At 39.9% G+C, this 22,577-nt stretch overlaps 1 protein-coding gene across 8 annotated transcripts in view; it reads left to right on the top strand.

Moving 5' to 3' along the window:
* The window catches only part of FARS2 (phenylalanyl-tRNA synthetase 2, mitochondrial), a 590,279-nt gene that overhangs the window by 418,778 nt on the left and 148,924 nt on the right, over positions 1 to 22,577 (top strand). For all 8 annotated transcript variants that reach the window (XR_008994479.1, XM_057494339.1, XM_036921241.2 and 5 more), the window contains one exon: positions 4,335 to 4,486. Coding sequence is in view for 7 of the 8 variants with exons in the window: in XM_057494339.1 (XP_057350322.1) it covers positions 4,335 to 4,486 (152 nt within the window). In the remaining variant the exon portion in view is untranslated. The remainder of the gene's footprint in view (positions 1 to 4,334; positions 4,487 to 22,577) is intronic.

The following is a 22,577-nucleotide window of genomic DNA, read 5'->3' as shown; positions in this document are numbered from 1 at the left end:
GTTATCTTTATTCTCCTGTGAGGAAACAAATCTACTGTCTACCCCTAGAGAGAAACTACCTCTGTCTTCCCTGGCTGTTATACAAGTGGTTGCAAGTTACGGGGAAAGTCCGTAGAGAACTGTCTCCCAACAAAGAGGTGAAATGGAAAAAACAAATATAGAATAAACAATTTCTTGACATAAAATTAACTCTTAAAACTAACTTTAAATAACTTACTGTTCCATGTGTTCTTTTTAGAAGATAAAAACTCTAATAGTTGGGAAGGACCTATAAAAGAAAAACCCAAATGTTCCTGTCTTATTTAGGAGCTAAATAGAAACCCTTAAAAAAAGATTTAGGTTTTAGAATAATTATTAAAGGATATTTATGTGTGTGTATTAAAGAATAAAAATAACAATTTATACCTTTTTAAAGAAGGAAAACTATTAGAATATTTTTAATTGATTAAGCCAATTAAATGCAGGAAAAGAGAAAATATATGGAAAGAAAAGGCTTGAGAGATATATCTAAATAGGTATTTAGAGGAACATTTATAGCCATAAATCTCTGACTCATTCACTTTAACTCTTGTATATTGTGTGTATAATATAACAATATATATGAAATACTAATTATTATATAAGGTAGATACTATTAATACTTCCATTTTTCAGATGAGGAAACTAAGAAATTCAGCAGTTTGTCCAAGTCATATAGCTAGTAAGAAAGATTCAAATTTAGGACCACTTATTTTTTCTATTCCATTTCAATCCACTTAGTTCATAGCTTTTCCTGTTTGTTACCTTGGTTAGGATTTACAATGAGACAAAACAAAGTGAGCATGGGTATCCTTATATTATTCTTGACTTCATTTGTAATGCTCTTAAAAAATTTTTAACATTAAATATGTTTGCTACATAGGTTTTCAATAAACATCTTGTTAGGTTAAGGAAGTTTTCTTCCATTTATAGTTTTCCAAAAATTTTTTTCTTATAATGAATAAATATTGCACTTATCAAATATTTCTCTCTATGAAAAAAATCACATGATTTTTTTCTTTGTATGTTGATCAGTATATTAGTTTTAGCTTAAAATTATTCCCATTATTCTGGAATAAACCCTACTTGGTCATTTTGTAATATGTTAGTATGCTGTTTAACTTTGTTTGCTGAAGTTAAATTTAGGATCTTTCATGTAGGTTGCAAGGTGAAATTGGTCTATAATTTTTTATGAATTACACTGTACTTTTCACTCCTTTTCTGATTCATTTAACAGTTTATGTGTTAATAGGACTACTTTCACCTTAAATATTTGAAAAAGTTACATTATGAACAATCTAACACTTGTAATATTTGACTGATAATTCAGTTTGGTAGAGTCATTGGTTTAAATTTTTTGTCTTGAGTGAAAATTATCCATTCAATGCAAATTTTTAAATTCCTTGTTATTAAATAGTTCATAATATTCACTTGTGGCTTCTAAAGTCTCTACTACGTCTGTCATTCTGATCCCCTTTTCAATTCTTAAGAAAAAAAACAAGAATTATAGAAAGTCTCTCAAAAGAACTAAACAATGCATGATATTTGGTAAAATTAATAAAGCAGACATGCCTCTGACTAGATCAAGAAAAGTAATGAGAAATATTAGATGCTATTTAAGGTCTGTGAAAGGATTTCAATTTAAAATAGAACCAGAGGATATGAAATGGAAACTCTCAGGCATGTGCCCTCAGGAGAACTGAACTTAAGAACTGAGACACTGATTTCCCATAAATGCCTGATTTACAGAAGATGGAGACCACCTCCTGTCCAATGAGTATCTGCCAAGAATCTCTCCTCATCCGCAAGCCAATCCACTTACTGCCTGGACTCTGGCTGGACTTCTCCCTCTATGCACTCCCTGTCCTTGAATACAGCCTCCCCCAAACCCCTGACTCACCTGCAGCTTGCTATAGCATGTGTTTTCTGAATTGCAGTTCCTTTGCTATTCACAAATAAACTCAGTTTCTGGTAATTTGAGCTTGCCTCAGTTTACCTCATTGTTTAAGTTAACAGGTCCCTTCCAAATCTAAAATTCTCTGATTCTGTGATTATGGATTATCAAATCCCTACCAGGTTACTCTGCCCGTCTACCACCAGCCTCTTTATCATCCCGCATGGTCACTATCTCCTTGTCACAACATAGCCAGGGGTGAAGCAAGTCTCCATGATATGTCCATCAGCTGGTCCTGCTGCACTGATTCACTGCAGTGTAGCCGTTGTTCACACACGGCAGTGCTGTAATGTGCTTAGTGAATGCAATGTGCAGGGGATGATGCAACATGATAGAGATTCAGTGGTGAAAAAAAATGCACACCCCATCCTCAAAAATTATCACATACTGGGAAGGCAGACTTTAATCATTACAATGATGGAAAGCACCATGGAAGAGAAGTAAGGCGCGGCATGACAAGGCACTAACGGAGTCTGCGAGGTTAAGTGCACTTGGTAGCTGAGGGAGGGCAGGGAGGGCAGGAAATAGTATATGGAAGAATTAGCTTAGTGTGTTCAAGAGCTAAGCTGGCCTGAGTATGGAGAACAGTGGGAAGAGGTGGAGCCTTTTAAGAACCGGGACGTTATCCTAAGAGTAATGGGAAGCCACTGGATGGTTTTTACCACCGCCTCTGTCTAGACACCAGAAAGCCTACGCTTCAGTGACCATGGATTTCTATTTATCTTCTTATTTTCAAAACAAAATTTAATTTCCTCTCCCACAAAAACAAGAATCATTAGTAGGTGTCCAATATCTAACAAATACCAATTAGCATAGTAAGTGCTTCCTTTAATTAAACCATTATTTGATACTTGTTATAATTTGTTGGCTTCAACTAGGTTTGCAATGCAGTATGGTCTGAGATTTTCTCCGTGGCTTCAAAAGCTGTATTTAATGTAATACATATTTTTTTAAATGTCTCAGGGGCCTATATTCTGGCTAATTACATTATTATTGTGTTGATCATTGTCAGTGGGTTGCTGACAAAAATGCTCAGTTGAGCACCTTCTCCCATTTCTGTCATCCTGTCTCACATCAGAGCTCAACAAGTGTGGTTCCTCAGCTTGGATCAAGTGAAGAAGAGATTTCATGTGAATTCCTGGCTATCCCAGCCTCTTATCTAATCTCCCTAAATTTCTGTATTCCTCAAGTGGCAAAAGGGTGTTGTCAAAAGTAGAAACAACTTCTGTAACCACCTAAGTCCTTTTCTCTCTTGTTACATTAACCCGTGGACTGTTATCACAGCATCTTGACTTTAGGAGAGAAAACAACGTTTTTCAGGAGCCTTGGTTTTTTTGTCAAGAGCACCTGGATGGTAGCTTTATTTATATGTTCATTTGACATGTGTGTTCTAAATTTACACATTTTGTTTTGACAACTTCATTGATATTTCTACTTGAATAATCATTTGTGTTTCAGCATTTGGTTCTTCAGAGGGTTTGCCCTTTAAAAAGTTGGACACTTTCTCTTATCAGTGATTCACCAAGGAGTTTCTAGTGATATCAGGCTTGGTGTAATCAATTTATAAATTTGCCCTTCTAACAAATGTATATGTTTAGCAAACATTCCCTTAGGACTTCATAGTTATATAATTAAATGTTTAATAAAACATTTTTGTGGTGCAGGTAACTTACAGACCAATACAGATGCATATATATAAGCCATGAAAACAAATGCAGTAACTTCTGAAAGTATCTCATTTTATCTATCTATCCAAATAAAGATGAACTAGTGAACTCTAATCACTGGAAAAAAACAGGATACAATAGGGGAAATGGCTACATTTCTGTTTATCACATCCTGAGAGGCATAATTTGAAATATAACTCCCTAAATGGCTACTTACTGGCCCAGTCCTTTATCTTAATAATTAGAAATACTAACAAATAATGACATTACTAATTGAAATAGCAGTTTTGACAAGCCCTTACTTATTTCTCTATTCAAATGGTTTCCTGGAAGTATCCCAAGAAGTTAATGAATTGCTTGTTAATTAAATTTGAACTTTTCTCCTCTAGTATTCAAATAGAAAAAGCTGAAATATGATATATTCAAATTGCTTTGTACTGAATTGAACATTAATGGAGATATAATATATGATACTGTTACATATGAATGTGATAAGAATCTATAACGTTTTTAATGGAATTTTCTAATTTTGAATATTGACTTATTTTTTACGTTCACTTTGTTCCTAAAAATTGAAGTGCTGAAATAATGTTTTACCAGCATTTTCTAGTTAGCCAAGTATAACTTTCTGTGAAGAATTTAAACATTTTCATCCAACTAACAAATCAATCTATCTTTTCTTCTCATTTTGTTAGCCTCTTAGCAAATATCCTGCTGTGATAAATGACATTGCATTCTGGCTGCCCTCTGAGAAATACACAGAAAACGATTTCTATGACTTAGTACGAACAATTGGAGGAGACCTGGTCGAAAAAGTTGATCTTATAGACAAGTTTGAACATCCAAAGTAAGTAAAAAGCTTTCTGATTTTTATCCTTTTTGCCTCTTGTGTGACAAATGTCTATGGAAACATATAAAATTTTGCTGAAACCCAATACATATGCCTTCTGAATGCAAGTCTTCTGAATATATATAGTGAATGTATACCTTATCAGTGAAGCCTTATATATCAATCCTTTCTGAAAATATTTCTAAAATGCATTTTTAATCTTTCCTGCCTTCATAAAGAAAAACTATGAAAAATAATGTTTTAAAGATCTTGGAGTTTTTCAGTATTGTTTTCTGAAGTGATTTCTTACCATATCACATTCCAGGAACAGAGGAGGTGAGGCTGAAAGAGGAGTTTGTGGAGAAGAAAGTTACATTAGTCTCTTGGTGAATATTTATTAAGCACTTAATCACAGGCCAAAACCTATATTAAGTCCTAAGATAAAGTTTAATAAGTTAATCAGTGTCCGTATCAGTGTTGACCTGTTTTCCCTTGAACAGTTGACCCTTGAACGACACGGAGGTTAGGGACACTGGTTCCTGTGTAGTCGAAAATCCGCACATAACTTTTGACGATCCAAAAACTTAATGACTGATAGCCTGCTGTTGACTAGAGGCCTTACTGATACCACAAACAGTTGATTAAGACATTTTGCATGTTATATATTTTTATGCTGTAGTCTTACAGTAAAGTAAGCTAGAGAAAAGAAAATGTTGAAAAAATTATAAAGAAAATGCATTTACAATACTGTACTGTATTTATCAATACTGTAAGTTTACATCACCTGTTTGCAAGATGAATCATCTTGAAACTTGAGCTTACTACATTATCAACAGGAGGTGGCTACAAAATCATAACAATAATACAGTATGTACTACCATTAATTTTATGCAGTTATGATTTAATACTGCATCTTTACATTTGTTTATATTCCTCTCAACTGCAAATGAGGCCATGTACAGTCTATAAATATTTATATGCATAAATTTTTGATAAATTTTAACTTTTTATAAGAGATTTGTATGTATTTTATGGTAGTAAATGATAAAATAGACTAGTAGCTGCATATATTTTATACATTCATGCCATACCTTTTTCTTAATTTTTTCAATATTTTTAGGCTACACAAGTCATCTGCAATTTTTTCCAAGCTGTCACAAACTCCAAAAGGTTTTCCATTATATTTATTGAAAAAAATCCATGTATAAGTGAACCCAAGCAATACAAACCCATGTAGTTCAAGAATCAACTGATACTGTTGTCTCTCCCTAATCACATTTGACTCTGCTTTGGTTTTAGGAGAGTTTTCTTGACTTACATCTTTAAGGGTTTGTTCTGATCCACTGTTCCGTTCTGTTTCATTCCAGTTTATGCATGAATAGGCTCTTATTTGCCTGACTTCTCTAATATTTTCTCTTCTAATGTTTTAAAGTTATTTCTATTTCATCTTGAATGCTCCCTCGTTGTTATCTTCTCTGTCCCTCACTGTGTTTTCTACAATCTCTTCTTGTACACATTCCTTTTCTGTCTTCAGTTACTTTGTTCTGCCCCTTTTCTGAGTTCTGCAAGCTCACATTTCAGTTCCTCCTGTTTTCTTGCCATCTCTTCTCTAAATCATTTCTCCTTTGTGATTTTCCTTTATAGAAAAATTGCTTCATTTGGTTTTTAAAATCTATTGCAAAATATTTGGCCAAAAATGTCATGTGATCCACTGGCAACATTTTTCTATGACTTGCTTGTTAAGTTTCTCTGACATTGTCCTTACCTTTTCTACTATTTTTAAATTGATATATCAGTGGTATACATACAAATACCTTTTTGTCACATATTTGAATGCATTAGATTTTCTGAACCAGAGATTTGCATGAGGTTTGGGGGTTGACATGGCAGGGAGGGGCTAAGGGAGTCATTCAGACATGGTTTTCACAACAGTAAAGCTTTCTTTTTCTCCAGTGCCAAGAATGTAGATATGGCTCATTGATCTCTTTGGTTCTTTGTGTAGGTCTGCCTCCCACACTAAATCTACCCTTGTTACAAACAGAAGTTGTACCTTGTACAACACTTACCAGTGATACAGTCTTTGCACTTCAGATTGTAACCTTTAGCTCTGAGAAATGTTTTTTTGCTGGTATTTTCTGAGATATGCCATTCTGTGTGTTTCTTCTCTTCATTTCCTCCCATTTGGCTTTTACATGATTTGAACTGCTTTTGGCATCCTTTAAATATATTTTGGAGCCCACAGATAACTGTCTCCTAACTATACAGAAGTAAAGTGTATGGGGCAGCCTGGGTCCCTGACACAGTAGAGTACATATTCACCCCTAGACTTTTATGTGAAAGAGAAATTTCCAGTTTACATGTTGATACTGAAAGTCTGGTTACTCACTCCGGAAGGGGAGGAAAAGTAGGGGAACAAGACTGCTAAGTATTAAAAAGACATGTGATTTGTCATATGTTTTCCATTCTTGTTTAATGTGCAGAAAATGCTCTGGAATCAAGGATTCAGAATCCATTCTTAACTTTCTCAAGCTCTTGCTTCTTCATATTGCCTTAGATTTACCTCTGCCTCTCGTACCACCAGTGTTAAAAATGAGATGAGCAGTCCTTTTCAATCGGAGCTTAACAAAACCTAAAAGTCACAGAGAGATGTTTTTGCCCTGGGTGTGGGGATAGGTATGGTTTGGGGCAGGGGATACATTCTGAGTCTTTCTGGCTCATAGGGGATTTGCAGTGAGTGGGGTAACTGCTGACTGGGCATGGGAACTGGATATTGCAATGGGAGTCAGGTAGTGTCATGGTCCTGTGGATGCAGGGACAGACCAGGAAGGCTGACAGTCCATTAAAATACACACACATCACTGGACTATATAGGAATACTCTTGACACAGTTCTACACACACAACCACATTCTAACTGGCAAAGGAGAATTTATCCAATTCCTTCTGAGAGAGTACTTTTGATTGGAAATTTGAAAACAGCCAGCCAAAAGCAAGAAATAATTCTCACTGCTACTGATCTTACCATGTCTTATATAAATGTTAGACAGATATTTAAGGCCTGTCGTGTTGGAGCTATGCCAAATGATTGGCCTGCTCAGAGCCTGCACCTATCTTAACAAGGGGCTTGGTGATTGAAGTAAGGTTCCTGTGGCAGAAACTGCTAATTATCTTTCAGTATCCAACCCCCATTTTAAAAATGACTTAACTTTGATTTTTTTATCTAAGCAACTTGCCAAACAACTAAAAGTCTACACTTCCGAGTTGCCACTACAAGTAAGTGTATCTGTATGGCCAAGTTTAGCCAATGATTTACAAGTAGAAGTGTTTAGTGATATTTCCAGAAGTTTCCTTAAAAGTTGGATTGAGGTGGTTTTTCTTCCTTCTTGCTACCTGGATATGACTTTAATGGCTGGTACTTTGGCAGCCGTTTTGGACCATTGTGTGCCTTGGCAGTGGAGGCTATGTGGAGTACAGCGTGGGTCTCTGACACTGAAGTGTCAATTCAGTCCTGGACTTTTATGTGAGATTGAAGTATCTTACTTAAGCCACTATTTTTCAGGTCTTCATTACTGACAACTAAAGGTAAACCTTGCTATCATAGCTTTGAGGAAAAGGACACATTATTTAGTAATGGCTCACTGTATAATGATTCTCAGGAAATATCTAGAATAAGGAGCAGCAAACTTTTCTGTTAAGTGCCAGATAGTAAATAGTTTAGACTTTGCGGGTCATACAGTCTCTGTCACATCTACTCAACTGTAGTGTTGTGCAAGAGCCATAGATGAAATCAAATGAGCATGGATGTGTTCCAATTAGGCTTTATTTACAAAAACAGGTGGTAGGCTAGATTTGGCCCATAGTTTGCCTGATATGGGGAGGGAGACACATTTAGTTTTTTTAAGACTTGTGCTCACACATTCTAAAATCCCCCAAAGGTAGTTTTTCGTCCTTGAGCACCTGAATCCTCCCATTCTCTTCCCATTAAAATCCTCTGACTCCTGTGGTGACTGTGAAGTGTTACCTGACTTTGTACTCACTGATGCCTAGCTTGACCTCAAGATTTACTTTATTCTCTAAACACATACATTAAATATTGCTAGATGCTCCAAAAAAGCTCTGGCCCTTTCTTTGTCTAACCACCAAAAATGGAGAAGTTCTAGTATGAGTAAAAGACCAAGGCTACTCTCTGAAATAAACAAGTAGTCGAAAAATTGGGTGTTGATTTTTGAACAAATTGGGTGTTATTTTTAAACAAGAACAGATTCTAAGGTGTTGCAGGGAGACTTAAACTTGATGTTAGACAAATGGGAAAATTTTTTTCTTGATGACAAATATCATTTTGTGCCCTGAAGGAAGATAGATGTTCAGGTTAGAAACTGTCATTTTGTGCCATTTTGTCATTCTCCCAGATTAGAACCTTCTCCCAGAGCATCTTTGCCTCTTAATCTATAGGCACCTTAAAGTGCAGAAGGGCACATGTAGTCCTAAATTCCATGTAACAAAAAATACCTTTGTTTTTTGTTACATGAAAGTGATTACCTCTGGAGAGGGGAGCTGGGGTCACTGTATTTGCTTTGATACCTTTGGAGTATTGTACTATATGCATGTGCTGAATAAGGAGAAAAGTTAAGAAAATAAATGTCGGTATGTATGTCAATATATGAACCTGGATATCTGTGTTTCAATACATTTATGAGTACAGTGATCATTTAAGTCCATGCAACTTACAGAATTATGGTACATGGTATTTGCTTTCTCCTGTAACACAATTTCTCAAATATTCCTTGGCCTGGGGTAGGAGAAAGAGCAAAGAAGAGTGAAAGGAAATGTAACCATTTTCTTCAACTATGAACACTTGATTTGGGGATGCTGACCAAGTAATTTTGAATTGTGGAGATGGACTGTAAAGTCAAGTGGACTTGAGTAGAACAGATTTCATTTGACAACAAGGAGTGGGTAGTGGTGAAAATTATCCCTGGTGTCACAGTAGGGGCTGGCTGGTGGTGTCCCCAAACCAGTTCTGTTCATGTACACCTTGTTCCAGAGGCTGCTGCTTTTCCCCCATCCTATTCATAAAGTCACGGACTGGGGTTCCCGAGCTCGTGGAATGTTAGTCAGGGTCCAGTGGGGCTGAGACGCCAGAGGTGAGCATACTGAAAACTATGGATACCAAAGGCTATTCTCTGCCCTCCTGAGCCCTACTTGAGCTTCCTAATAGTCATGTCTTTGTGCCCAACCCCTTGCAATTTTTAAAGATTTGGCATCAGTAGGTATACTGGAACATTTATCATCATTTTTAACAGAATTCTCAAGAGGGACTTCACCAGGAGAGGCACCTTGTCAGCGGGGCGGGCCCCACCTCTGAGTAGAGGTGAGTCTTGGGGGTTTCCTGGTGGTAACCCTTCAGTGCAGGGCAGTGGGGAAAGCTGTGGGCGAGGTGGTCCACATGACTCCCCCTTCCTTCCTCCCTTCCTCTAGGCTTTCCCTCCCTTCTTCTTCTTCTTCTTTTTTTTTTTTTTTGGTCTGTTTATTTGTTTTTGCTTTTTTAAATTGTACCAAATAAAAATGGCAATGCATAAAACTTTGAAAATAAAAAGGGTGGGGATTCACCAATCATCTCAACACCCTAACACATATCTCTGAACATTTTAAGATTTTCCCAGTCTTGACTTTTTCCATCTCTATCAAATGACATGTGACCCTTGAATACAGCAGGTGGAATATGCTGTGTGTCACCACCCCTTTGGTCTAGGGCAGGGTTTTTCAACCTCTGCACTGCTAGTATTTTGGACCAGATACTTCTTTGTTGAAGAGGCTGTCTTGTGCATTGGAAGATGGTCAGCAGAATTGCCTCTACTCACACCCAATCCCACCCCCCCTTATGATCAAAAATGTCTCCAGACATTGCCAGGCAGAACTGCCCCCCAGGTGAGACCCTCTGGGTTATTGTTTAGTGGAGAATGGCTTATTTCTTAGGAAAAAATATTTCTCGAAATTATTTTTTTTGTTACAACAGCAGGGAGAAGGGAGAGAAAGACCTCACAGTGGGAGGTGTTCCAGTCAGGGTTCTTGTAGTTCCAAGAAATACACTTGATACAGCAGAGGCGAAGCTGGACAAACCAGGGACGGTTCAGAAAGAGCTGGATCGGAGGCTGGGCCTGGCCTTTCTCTCCATCACTCTTCCTGTGGCGTGCCTACCCGTTTCTGCTTCTCTATTCTGTCTTATTTTCTCGTACTCGCTTTCTCTCTCCCCACCTTCCCCCATATAGCTTCTGCTTTTTCCATATTTTGCAGAGTTCAGAGCACCTGCCCAGGACCTTCAGGTTCCAGCTTTCAAATCAACACCAATTTCTGATCTTTCCCCTATTTCTGACACCCTCAACAAAGGCATCTGGTTGACCTAATCCAACTTTTCTCACCAGGTCCAAGCTCACTGACCAGCTGGTGGACAGGTTCCACTTGAGTCAGATGCTGCCCTTGGTCTAATTAGGCACATGGGTCAAATGTTCAGGCCTCTGACCTCATTTTACAAGTCAGTAGATTTATAGATCTTCCCTTGTTTTCTCCTTCACCTGAACTCAGTAGCTTCTCAAGCACTACCATTTTTAGACTTCCCTGAACTTCATGCAGAGGCATGCCACAAATACATTCATTAATTGGTTCTTTAGTTCCTGTGTTATGTATAGGGCTAATTGGGACCACAAGGCTGTTGAAGAAAGATCCCAGTTTCTACGGAGGCACATAACACAGAAGAAGTGAAGTAGCAGAAAGATGACAGTATGACTAAGCCTAACAAACGGGCTGCATAGTTTCTTGCACATGATTGTTGCTCAGTGAACTTTCATTGACTTAAAATAAAAGGCACATGTCTAGGGCTGTAGATTCAGAGGAAGGACACCACTGGTCTGGGAAGATTTACCAAGGAGACAGAATAGCAAGCTTTGTATGTCTGTCTTCCTTCTGATACTTTGTGAATGAGACATACACAGTCCTGATTCTGTGAATTTTCTTTAAAAATACTTGTGTATTGTTAGGCAATTTAATTGCCAGAACAGCTTCACACATGGTGGCCACTTTCAGACAAGGGGGATTTCTTCAAGGATACACCTAAAAGTTGTTCAAAACTGAGGCAGGTCTAAGGGCCAGAGGCCTTCTGCATGAGGTCGCCTCCGCTCTGTCTCTCTCCTTGTTTCTCCTGGCCATGTCTTTATCCTGCACGTGATTTATACACATTAACATCACCACCTCTTTCTGTACTAGCCACAGTCTTTTCTGGGCAGCCCTCTGCATTGTCCCAGTACAAATTCTGCAAGGAACTAACCTAATTGAGCAAACTACCATCACCTTTTTTGGACAGAGTCCTCTGCACCGGGCTGCCTCCTGTGGTTCCGGGCAGTCTGTCTTTGGAGACAGCTGAGCCTCCATGTCCTCATCTACCAACCAAGAGTACTAATGTCATCCTTAAAGGTGGCTGCAAAAATTAGGTGAGCATATATATGTGAAATGCTTTGAAAACTGCATGGAGTCCTAAAAAAAGTTGTTTGCCATTAGAATAAACAACAATAACTTTCACAATCAGCCAGTCTTGTTTATCAAAATAAAGAATGACCTCAGAACAGCGAGTAGTCTTAGGCTTGGCAGCCAAGTGCAAATGACTCGGAAGTTCTGGTAATAAAGAGAAGCAGAATGACTGCATATAAAACTGTCATTCTGAAATGATGCATGTTCTCCTGCAACTTGAGTAAATTTTTAATCAGGAAAAATCAAAATACTTTGTAAAGCAGCACAGATACTGGTCTACAGAGCTATATAGATGATATGGCTGTTGTCTGGTTTGTGTGTTGAGAAAAAGCTACGTACAGATGGGATACCATCTCTGTCTTCTACCAAATCACTCCCTGGTCTTCTTTCTTTTGACTGAGCTAAATAGGCAGTAGTTACCTGAGCTTAAAGATTGGCCAGCAGTGAAAAGCCAACTATAGCTAATCTTGGGAGAGCTTATCAGAAGTTGTGTCCCCTTGAAACCGACGGCGTGCAGCACCAAGGAGGTGGCCGGGGTGGCCAGGCCTGCTTTAGAACTCTTCTGGCTTCCTTACCTTTCTTCATTTTTACTGCACTTCTGGTGGCATGAGTGTAAGAACTTTTATTGTTGTGGTTTAGACAGCCCAGAAAGCAATTCTAAGGAAACTATTTTTAGCCTGGATATTTGTTTTTCCCTACCTTCCTTAAAGCAGTCCATGAGGGATGCATTTCACTGCTGTCACCTAGCAGCCCTGTTTGCTACCAGTGTTAGGCAAACTAAAACACACTTAGTTCAGTCACCGAACACCTTGTTCTGCCTCATGCCCCCGCTTATCACCACCTAATGGAGTAGTCTGACCTTTGACGCTGACCCGGCAGGGCCTAGGAGTGGCATTGCTGCACAGGGCAGGGAAGGAGCAGGGAGTGTGCTTGAGGACAGCCCGGCTGGGAGAGAGGCTGGGCGCTGAATGAGCTCAATCTTTAGTAATCTGCTGGGTTCCAGTGCGCCTTTGTGAAAATTAACCAGGAAGCCACTCTTTCCTCTTTAACTTCCAATTAGTGGTTTTCAGGGGGTTCTCCAGACATTGTCTTCACTTGGTATCCATGTATCCTTTTGTAGTGTGGAGATCGAATACTGTATGTCCAAGATACAAGGTCAGAGTGACCCCAGTCCCTGGATGTTTCCCTGTGCCGCCTCTAGCGGTGTTGATCAGATTAAAGCAAATGAAAATGTACACTGAGGGCCATCTGTGAGGGGACAATAAGTACCAAACTGCTGGCAGAATGGGATGGGGAGAGCAGCCCTGCCCCATCGTTTGGGCACCTGGCAGAAGTGGTGTCCCCTTGAAACCACCAGCGTGCAGCACCAAGGAGGTGGCCAGGGTGGCCAGGCCTGCTTTAGAACTCCTCTGGCTCCTTGCCCTTTCTCCATTTTTATTGCAGTGCTGGTGGCGTGAATTTAAGAACTTTATTGTTGTGGTTCAGACAGCCCAGAAAGCAATTCTAAAGGCTATAAATCATTTCAGGGTCTTTAAATTTGTTATCCTAGTTCACACAATCACTTCTTTCAACTGGCTACCACTCAGATGTGCTGCCCAGAGCCTGCAGTGAGACCCTGCCTCCCCACACCCATGCCCGCCACCTGCACCTGTGTCAGTCACCTTGGTCTTCACATCCCATTGAGGCTCAGCCTTGAACATACTGTGGCCCACACAGTTAATGATGTCTCAGTAACCAAGAGATTTATGAATCCAAATATAGCCTGACACTGTGCAACCTCAGAATTGCACATAGGATAACCAAACACTTATCCTAACTACACATTTTGGAGGTGAGTCTCTAACGATGGGCCTATGATTTGTAAAGAAGTGTGAAGGATATATATATAGGTGATACCTATTTTAGTAACTTTTCAAAAATTCAAATTCTTGAACAGCAGAGATGGTCCTGGCATACCTGGGCCTCACCTTGCTGGTCACCCCCTGATCCAGAAACTAGCTCTTTTCTGCTGGCAAACCCTCTGGGCTCCAGCATCACCCAAGGCCAGAGTCACGACCCCCACAGTGTGCAGGCTTGGGTAGTGCCACACAGTAGCCCCACATGGCTCTTGGGATAGTTATTTTCCTTAACTTGGCCTTAACTGAGGCTCAGGCAGCAGCCAGAAGAGTGTACAAAAAGGGGCACATATAGGCATGAGAGGTCAGTTCCATGCGGAGGGATCAGTGGTGTGCACGGATGGTCCAAATGTCATCTAAGATCTATGGTATCTTTTTTGTTCTGTTTTTTTTTCTGTATCATGAATGTACCATCACATGAGCAACATTGTGGTTACTAGATTTCCCCCATTATCAAGTCCCCACCACATACCCCATTACAGTCACTGTCCATCAGCATAGTAAGATGCTGTAGAGTCACTATGTGTCTTCTCTGTGTTATGCTGCCTTCCCCTTGACCCCCCCTATATTATGTGTACTAATCATAGTGCCCCTTATTCCCCTTTTCCCTCCCTTCTCACCCATCCTCCCCAGTCCCTTTCCCTTTGGCAAGTGTTAGTCCACTCTTGGGTTCTGTGATTCTGCTGCTGTTTTGTTCCTTCAGTTTTTCCTTTGTTCTTAGGCTCCACAGATGAGTGAAATCATTTGGTACTGTCTTTCTCCACCTGGCTTATTTCACTGAGCATAATACCCTCTAGCTCCATCCATGTTGTTGCAAATGGTAGGATTTGTTTTCTTCTTATGGCTGAATAATATTCCACTGTGTATATGTACCACATCTTCTTTATCCATTCATCTACTGATGGACACTTAGGTTGCTTCCATTTCTTGGCTATTGTAAATAGTGCTGCGATAACCATAGGGGTACATATGTCTTTTTCAAACTGGGCTCCTGCATTCTTAGGGCAAATTCCTAAGAGTGGAATTCCTGGGTCAAATGGTATTTCTATTTTGAGTTTTTTGAGGAACCTCCATACTGCTTTCCACGATGGTTGAACTAGCTGACATTCCCACCAGCAGTGCAGGAGAGTTCCCCTTTCTCTGCATCCTCGCCAGCACTTGTTGTTGTTTGTCTTTTCAATATTGGCCATTTCATTGTGGTTTTAATTTGCATTTCCCTGATAATCAGCGACATGGAGCATCTTTTCATGTGCCTGTTGTTCACCTGGATTTCTTCTTTGGAGGAGTGTCTGTTCAGATCCTCCGCCCATTTTTTAATAGGGTTATTTGCTTTTTGGGCATTCAGGCATGTGAGTTCTTTATATATATTGGATGTTAACCCCTTGTCGGATATGTCATTTACAAATATATCTCCCATATTATAGGATGCCTTTTTGTTCTGCTGATGGTGTCATTTGCTTTTTAACATGATGTAGTCCCATTTGTTCATTTTTTATTTTGTTTTCCTTGCCCAAGGAGATACATTCAGGAAAAAGTTGCTCATGTTTATATATAAGAGATTTTTGCCTATGTTGTCTTCTAAGAGTTTTATGGTTTCATGACTTACATTCAAGTCTTTGATCCATTTTGAGTTTACTTTTGTGTATGGGGTTAGACAATAATCCAGTTTCATTCTCTTGCATGTAGCTGTCCAGTTTTGCCAATACCAGTTGTTGAAGAGGCTGTCATTTCCCCATTGTATATCCATGGCTCCTTTATCGTATATTAATTGACCATATATGCTTGGGTTTTATGTCTGGGCCCTCTAGTCTGTTCCATTGGTTTATGGGTCTGTTCTTGTGCCAGTACCAAATTTTCTTGATTACTGTGGCTTTGTAGTAGAGCTTGAAGTTGGGGAATGTAATCCCCCCCGCTTCATTCTTTCTTCTCAGGATTGCTTTGGCTATTCAGGGTCTTTGGTGGTTCCATATGAATTTTAGAGCTATTTGTTCTAGTTTGTTGAAGAATGCTGTTGGTATCTTGATAGGGATTGCATTGAATCTGTAGATTGCTTTAGGCAAAATGGCCATTTTGACAATATTAATTCTTCCTATCCATGAGCACGGGATGTAATTCCATTTATTGGTGTCTTCTTTAATTTCTCCTAAGAGTGTCTTATAGTTTTCAGAGTATAGGTCTTTCACCTCCTTGGTTAGTTTATTCCTAGTTATTTTATTCTTTCTGATGCAATTGTAAATGGAATTGTTTTCCTGATTTCTCTTTCTGCTAGTTTATCATTAATATATAGGAATGCAACAGATTTCTGTGTATTAATTTTGTATCCTGCAACTTTGCTGAATTCAGATATGAGATCTAGTAGTTTTGGAGTGGATTCTTTACAGTTTTTTATGTACAATATCATGTTATCTGCAAACAGTGACAGTTTAACTTCTTCCTTGCCAATCTGGATGCCTTTTATTTCTTAGTGTTGTCTGATTGCCTTGACTGGGACCTCCAGAACTATTTTGAATAAAAGTGGGGAGAGTGGGTATCCTTGTCTTGTTCCCAATCTTAAAGGAAAAGCTTTCAGCTTCTCGCTGTTAAGTATAATATTGGCTGTGGTCTGTCATATATGGCCTTTATTATGTTGAGGCATTTGCCCTCTCTACTGATTTTGTTGAGAGTTTTTATCATGAATGGATGTTGAATTTTGTTGAATGCTTTTTTGGCATCTCTTAAGATGATCATGTGGTTTTTGTCCTTCTTTTTGTTGATATGGTGGATGATGTTGATGGATTTTCGAATGTTGTACCATCCTTGCATACCTGGAATAAAGATCTAGGGTATCTTTATTAGGGATGTTTGATAGGGAGCAAAGTGGTCAGTGAACACAGTGGAATTGTGTGGCAGAGCAGACAAGCATCATAGAGAATCCGGGCTTAGGGGCAGCAATCCAGTTACTAGAGGAATGGAGTCAGAGGTGAGGCTTAGTCACAGGGGCACGTGAAGGCCACTTGCCTGGATGTGAGCCCCTGATATTGCAGCAGAATCATCAGCACGCCTGCCCAGATGCTCTGCTTATGAGCTTCTGTCCAGGGCTCCTGGTTGTCTCCTCTTTAGAGTTGGATTTGGGCTTAGAGTCCAGAATGAGGCTGACTCAAGACGTGGGAGTGGAGATAGGGGGCAGTTAAGTTAGAAAATTCAGAAGTCCAGCAGGACTTTACAGGAGCTTCAATTTGTTATGTTTTGTTTTGTTTTAAGAGTCTGTAACTTCACTGTGATCTACTTATTGAAGTGTAGGTTAGAGCTAGGATAGGTGTTATCATGATGAGAATTTAATTGGATATCTAGTGAGAAAGAACAAGATAGAATGTTCCTTAAGATTTGCATGAAAAAGAGGAGGACACCTCAAGACAGCATAGTTCAAGTAAGGGAATCCCCATCTCAGTGGGGACCCTTAGACAGTAAGAGGACTAGTCAGCACTTGGGAAATGTGTTAAGGAACTTACATTCAGATATCCCACATTCAGATATCCCTAGCATGTCACCACCCATCTGCTCACATGGTCTCAGTCTCCTGCAAAGTCCCCTTCAGGTGTTTCTGGAAGTCCCAAAGAGTGTCTCCTATGTGTTCCCAAACAAGTTCACTTCACTGCACATGACCGTGACTCCCGCTCGGACCCCAGGTTCCCTGCTGGGCAGTGCTGACCCCGCTGCTGCCCTAGCTGGCACACTTGGAGACATTGGGCCTGTGGTACTTCGTGTTCGTGAAGAGCTATGCCTTCCCCCATCAGTGTGATTCTCATCACCTGGGACTCAGGCACCTCTACCTTGAGCCCCATCTCCTTACCTACCTTCCCTGGCCCCTGCCCCCAAATCCTCTCCTTGAGGTAAACACATGCAAATCAAGGCTTGGGAGTCAAGTTCAGACCTGACTGCATCTCAGTTTGGCCTAAAATCTTTCCATGGGAGCACAATTCAGAAATGAGGATAAAATCAACAAAATGCCAGCTGCCTTGTAATCTGTTGTGAAGATAATTGTTTCATGTATTATGTGTGTAATATTTCTCAGAAGAGAAAGCCCACAAAAGTTTTTAGATTCTGTGTTTGACAGATATGGCTACTTTTCTTAGCCTTCACTTCCTCCTGAAGTAAGTGGTAATAGTAAGATGAGAGAGGAAACTCATAGTGAAAATTAGCAGTTGAAATATTTGTACCAGACATGACAGCTGTGGTCTAGACATTTACACAGAGTTTTACTTGAATAAACACTTATCCTAACATTCATTAAATATGGTAATCTCTCCTAGCAGATCATTTATCCAGTAATGCACGTGGTATGCAATTTTTGAAATTCTGTAGTGATGGTAGAATGAGCTTTTCTTACATGTTCTTCTGTTCTAGCTATTTCCCTATCACATTGTCTTTATCCCTTTTTCTACCATTGCATTGTGAGTGACTTTCAAACAATGGGTCTTTAACTTTCTGCTATATTTGGGATATAGATAATAGTAAGTACTCAGTACACATTTTTGGTGAATGGATGATAAAAAGAAAATCCAGCAACTGTGTATGTTATATCATGTTTTCTCTGTGTATGACTGACATCCCTTTCTAGATAGGCCAAATGATACCCCCAGTGTAACATTTTCCAGTCAGGTGACCAGAACTCTTTACTATCAGTTATGATGGTTTCTTACAGCAGAGAGAGTGGGGTAAGGATCGCTCCTTAGAAACAGGAATGGGATTATAGTACGTTGGGTTCTTCTGAGTAAACTGCTGATTTAAAAATAATGTGGACTGATCAGATAAGGAAAAGGAAAAAAGAAAAGTGAAAAGCACTTTTAAGGAGATTAGTCGTATCCTATACAAAATATGTTTTAAAGCTCTGCACTCCCAGGATCAGAACTCTCCAGGTTGTTGGAAGTATGCAAAATATTCATGGTTACCTAGGAAGCCCTATTCTGATTGGAAGGAGAAATCACAGTGTTGGCTAGAAATTCAAGGAGCCAAATCATAATGTGTTTGAGTATATGTTTGTTTGCCACAAGATGAGGAACACTGAAATTTTTTGAAGGAAGATAACATGAAAGGGAGAAAAAAGCTATCTATATAGGGAAGGCAGAGAAACTTCAGATCTCTTGAATTGGAGTTTCCAGACCACTTTGTACCTAAGCCATCCTTACGTACAAGACGAGTAGTGGACCCCCTGACATAGCTGTCAGCACCCTTTTCTAGAAGCAGCTTCTTTGCCATATGCATGGTTGTTAATAGGGGAGCTTCTGCACTGCACAGTGGACTCTGCCCCTGGGCCTAGTTGGTTGACAGGACTGAGCACCTAGCAAAGTTGGGCAAATAAAGCTTTTTCTCTGTAATGTTTGGCTGGAAAAACACAGAGAATTTGAACAGTGAGTGCTGGCCTGGGAACCATCTCTGGCTGTTTCCCATAGTGGGGAGAATGTGGTGAGCAGAGGGCAAAGAAGCAGCAAACAGAGCCGCAAGGTGGGAGCAAATGCTGAGTCCCGGGTTCTGCTGTGTTGTGGGGCCCAGCTGCCCCTTGCCGTCCCCACTGCTTGGTTGTCCGATCCTTCCTCAGATTGCAAGAACCAGTGAGGTTCCCCTGTTGTTTAAGCTGGTTTGACATGGGTCTCCCTTATTTGAGAACAAACAAGTCCTAAAACACATGCAATTGCAGACTTTGGACACTGGAAGAGAGTAAGAAGGAACAGTTAACAGGCTGAAGCAATCAACTTCCTTTTCAGAGAACACTTGGAACACTACAGAGAGGAGGCTGCTGTTGGCCCTCAGGTTCCAGATGTTTCTTTTAGTATGAATTTTAAATGGTTCTTTTTCTTTTAGCTAGAGTAGTTAAAAATTAATGCTATCTCAAGTTTGACTCATTCATTCCAGTGAACATGTACTGAACTTACCATGGATGAGGAATGATGCTTGTGTATGATGTTTGTGGTCAGGAGTTGTAAACATCATTTAAAAAAATGAGCTCTTGTCCTCAAGGAGCTTGTAGTCTGATAGGAGGTCAATGCGCATAAATATTTGCAATCCAATCTGAAAAGTGTCTCAGATAAGAGGTGTACTGCCATGATTTTAAGGAAGGTGAGCTCAAGAAATGTTTACAGATCATGTTTCAGCTGGATCTTGAAAGACAAACAGTAATTAGATGTGGAAGAGACCAAGAAATTCCAGGCAGAGTGGGCAGCGTGCACAAAGTCAGGAAGATAGAGATCTGAAAGTAATTCAGGGCACCTAGCATACAGGAAGCACGGAAGAGTGGGGAGAATGAAGCTGGAGAGGTTGGAAGGGTAGAGACTTTAAAGGGCTTGTATCTCCTTTTTAAAATGTGGGCTTATCTGGGGAGTCATTGAGCTAATTCAGCTGTTTGCAGTTTATAAATGATTATCTCTCTTGTGGCTGTGTTGGCCAGAGGTAAGGTTGGCGGTTCGGAAAGATGTAGAAGCCCATCTGAGTAGCCTTAGAACGATCAGAGTCTGAGCTGAGACAGTGCGAGGGGCCCTGTGGGAAGAAGCTGACGGATGGAAGAGAGATTTAGAAGTTAAAATCCATGGTAAAGGTCGGCCCGTTTGAGGGAGAGAGCATGGAGGTGAAGGAACGAAACAGAGCCCTGGGAATCCTGACTTGCGTGTGATATTGGAGATCGACATTGACATAGGGATTAACAGGGGGAGCAGTGCTTCAGTGGAGATCATTTGATGACCTCTGGACTTCATGAGTTCTAGGTGGGACCTGCAAGCTCACGAGAGGGGGCCAGGATTACGATATGCACTTGGCAGCTGGAACTCCAGATAAAACTGAGATGGCCAGTAAGTATCTAGATCAGGAGATGAGTAAGAAGACAAAAGAATCATCCTAGGGAAGGTTTAAGGGGGGATGGAAGAGAGAAAGAGTGAGTGAAGGAATTAAGAAGGGTGATGCAAGAGGTAGAAACAAAGGCGCAGGGGCCGGGGGATGAAAGACGCAGAAGGAAGGCGCAGCCCGCAGGAGATGATGGAGCCAGTCAGGTGCCGCACCAAGTCCACATGGACTGGCCGTTAGGAAGTCTTCAGCAGTAAGTTCAAGGCTAGAAAATACTTTGGATAATTATGTTTCCTCAGAGTTCCCCCCATTGTACCTTCTTTTATATGTATTCCACATGTGTTAGTAATTAGAGAATATTTGACTTCATGTATGTGTACGGAAAGTTGATGTGTTACAGAGCAAACAGAACGTCCTAACTCCGGCAACCAGACCTACCTCTTCATAGCTATGTGCCTGGTTATTTTCGTTTGGGATAATGCTGTAGGGAAGTTTCACTTCTGTCCCTCGCATGTGTTTATTTTCCCTCCTAAATAGCTCATTTCAAGGATGGAATAAGACAGCTGACAGCTCTCCTTAGGCCCTCTCTTTAGAGAAGGAGGAAGCATACAAATGTGATGATCATAGTTCTCCAGCCCTGGGATGTCCCACTGAAGACAAGCCTCAATAAAGTCACTTCATCGAATATAGCAATGTATTTAACTTAAGAAAGGATATGGCTTGCAAATTAAGACCTGAAAATATGAATGAAATTTGAATTTGAACAACACTTTGATCAGCATTTCTTAAAATGGCACATGGCAGGAAAAAAAGCAAACTCCCTGAGGTTGCCTCTACCTCTCTTTCGTTTTGTATGTCAGGGGACTGTGTTCACCTGCTCAGTAGAATTGCCTCCTGCAAAGGATGAGTCCACCTCTTGGGAACAAGTACAATACAATACAAAGTACACTGCATTCTTAAAATTAGACCTCACCTCCAGTTACTTCTCAAGCAAAAACAACCTCCCAAAAACCAGAGAAAGAAAGCCAGGAAAGGAAGGTGTGAGGAACATATTGCAAGGAAAACAGAAGAGTTGATTATTTTTAGAATGGTGGGTTTTTTTTTAACCTAGATTGAATCCATGAATCCTGTACATTGAACTTACCCGTTTCAGGATTCCTGCTGCAACGGAATCTATTTAAATATGAATTGCAAATAATGTTACATCATGTCTGATACAGGAATATGTGTGGCAATATTAAACAGATCAAATTCTTGAGAAGACTAGTCTGAATAGAAGCTATTCTTAGTATAGTTTAAGTAAAGGGTATCACTATAGATATTCAAGATGGAAAAATCCTAATTGTTAATAGGAAACCAAAATTCAAGGTCCCTCCAACCTTCAAAGCAGAGTTGAAATTTCAAGTGCTTCTCAGGAAACAAATGTGTCTTAGAGACTTTAACTGGGTGGGTGGGCAGTGCCCAAGGCAGGACTAAGGGCCTACCCTCCTCATCTCTGTATCTTTTCTGCGTGGAGACCTTCCTTCCTCCCTCCCTCCCGTCCTTGAAATCATCTGAGGTCTTGTGCATCGCTCTGACCCTCAGGCATCTTGGCTTGGCTGCTGGCTGGACCAAGTGGAAATCTAAGATTGGTTCCTATGACATAGGGTCAGATTTATACACTAATATGTAATATATATATAAAATGTATAACTATATACATTTATATATGTTGTAATTACACTATGTTATATAATACTTTCAGTTCGGTTCTCTGCTCATGGCAGGCAATATAAGGATTTTTATTTCTTCTAGCTGCTGCTGTGATATAAAAAAGGCAAGGTAGTTATTGTACTCATAATTACAAATTTGTTTACAATCATTCTGACACACTTCAGAAATGTA

Source organism: Manis pentadactyla, chromosome 16, assembly GCF_030020395.1.
Source record: "Manis pentadactyla isolate mManPen7 chromosome 16, mManPen7.hap1, whole genome shotgun sequence".
NCBI classification, from domain to species: Eukaryota; Metazoa; Chordata; class Mammalia; order Pholidota; family Manidae; genus Manis; species Manis pentadactyla.
This window is presented reverse-complemented; position numbering and strand designations above follow the sequence as displayed.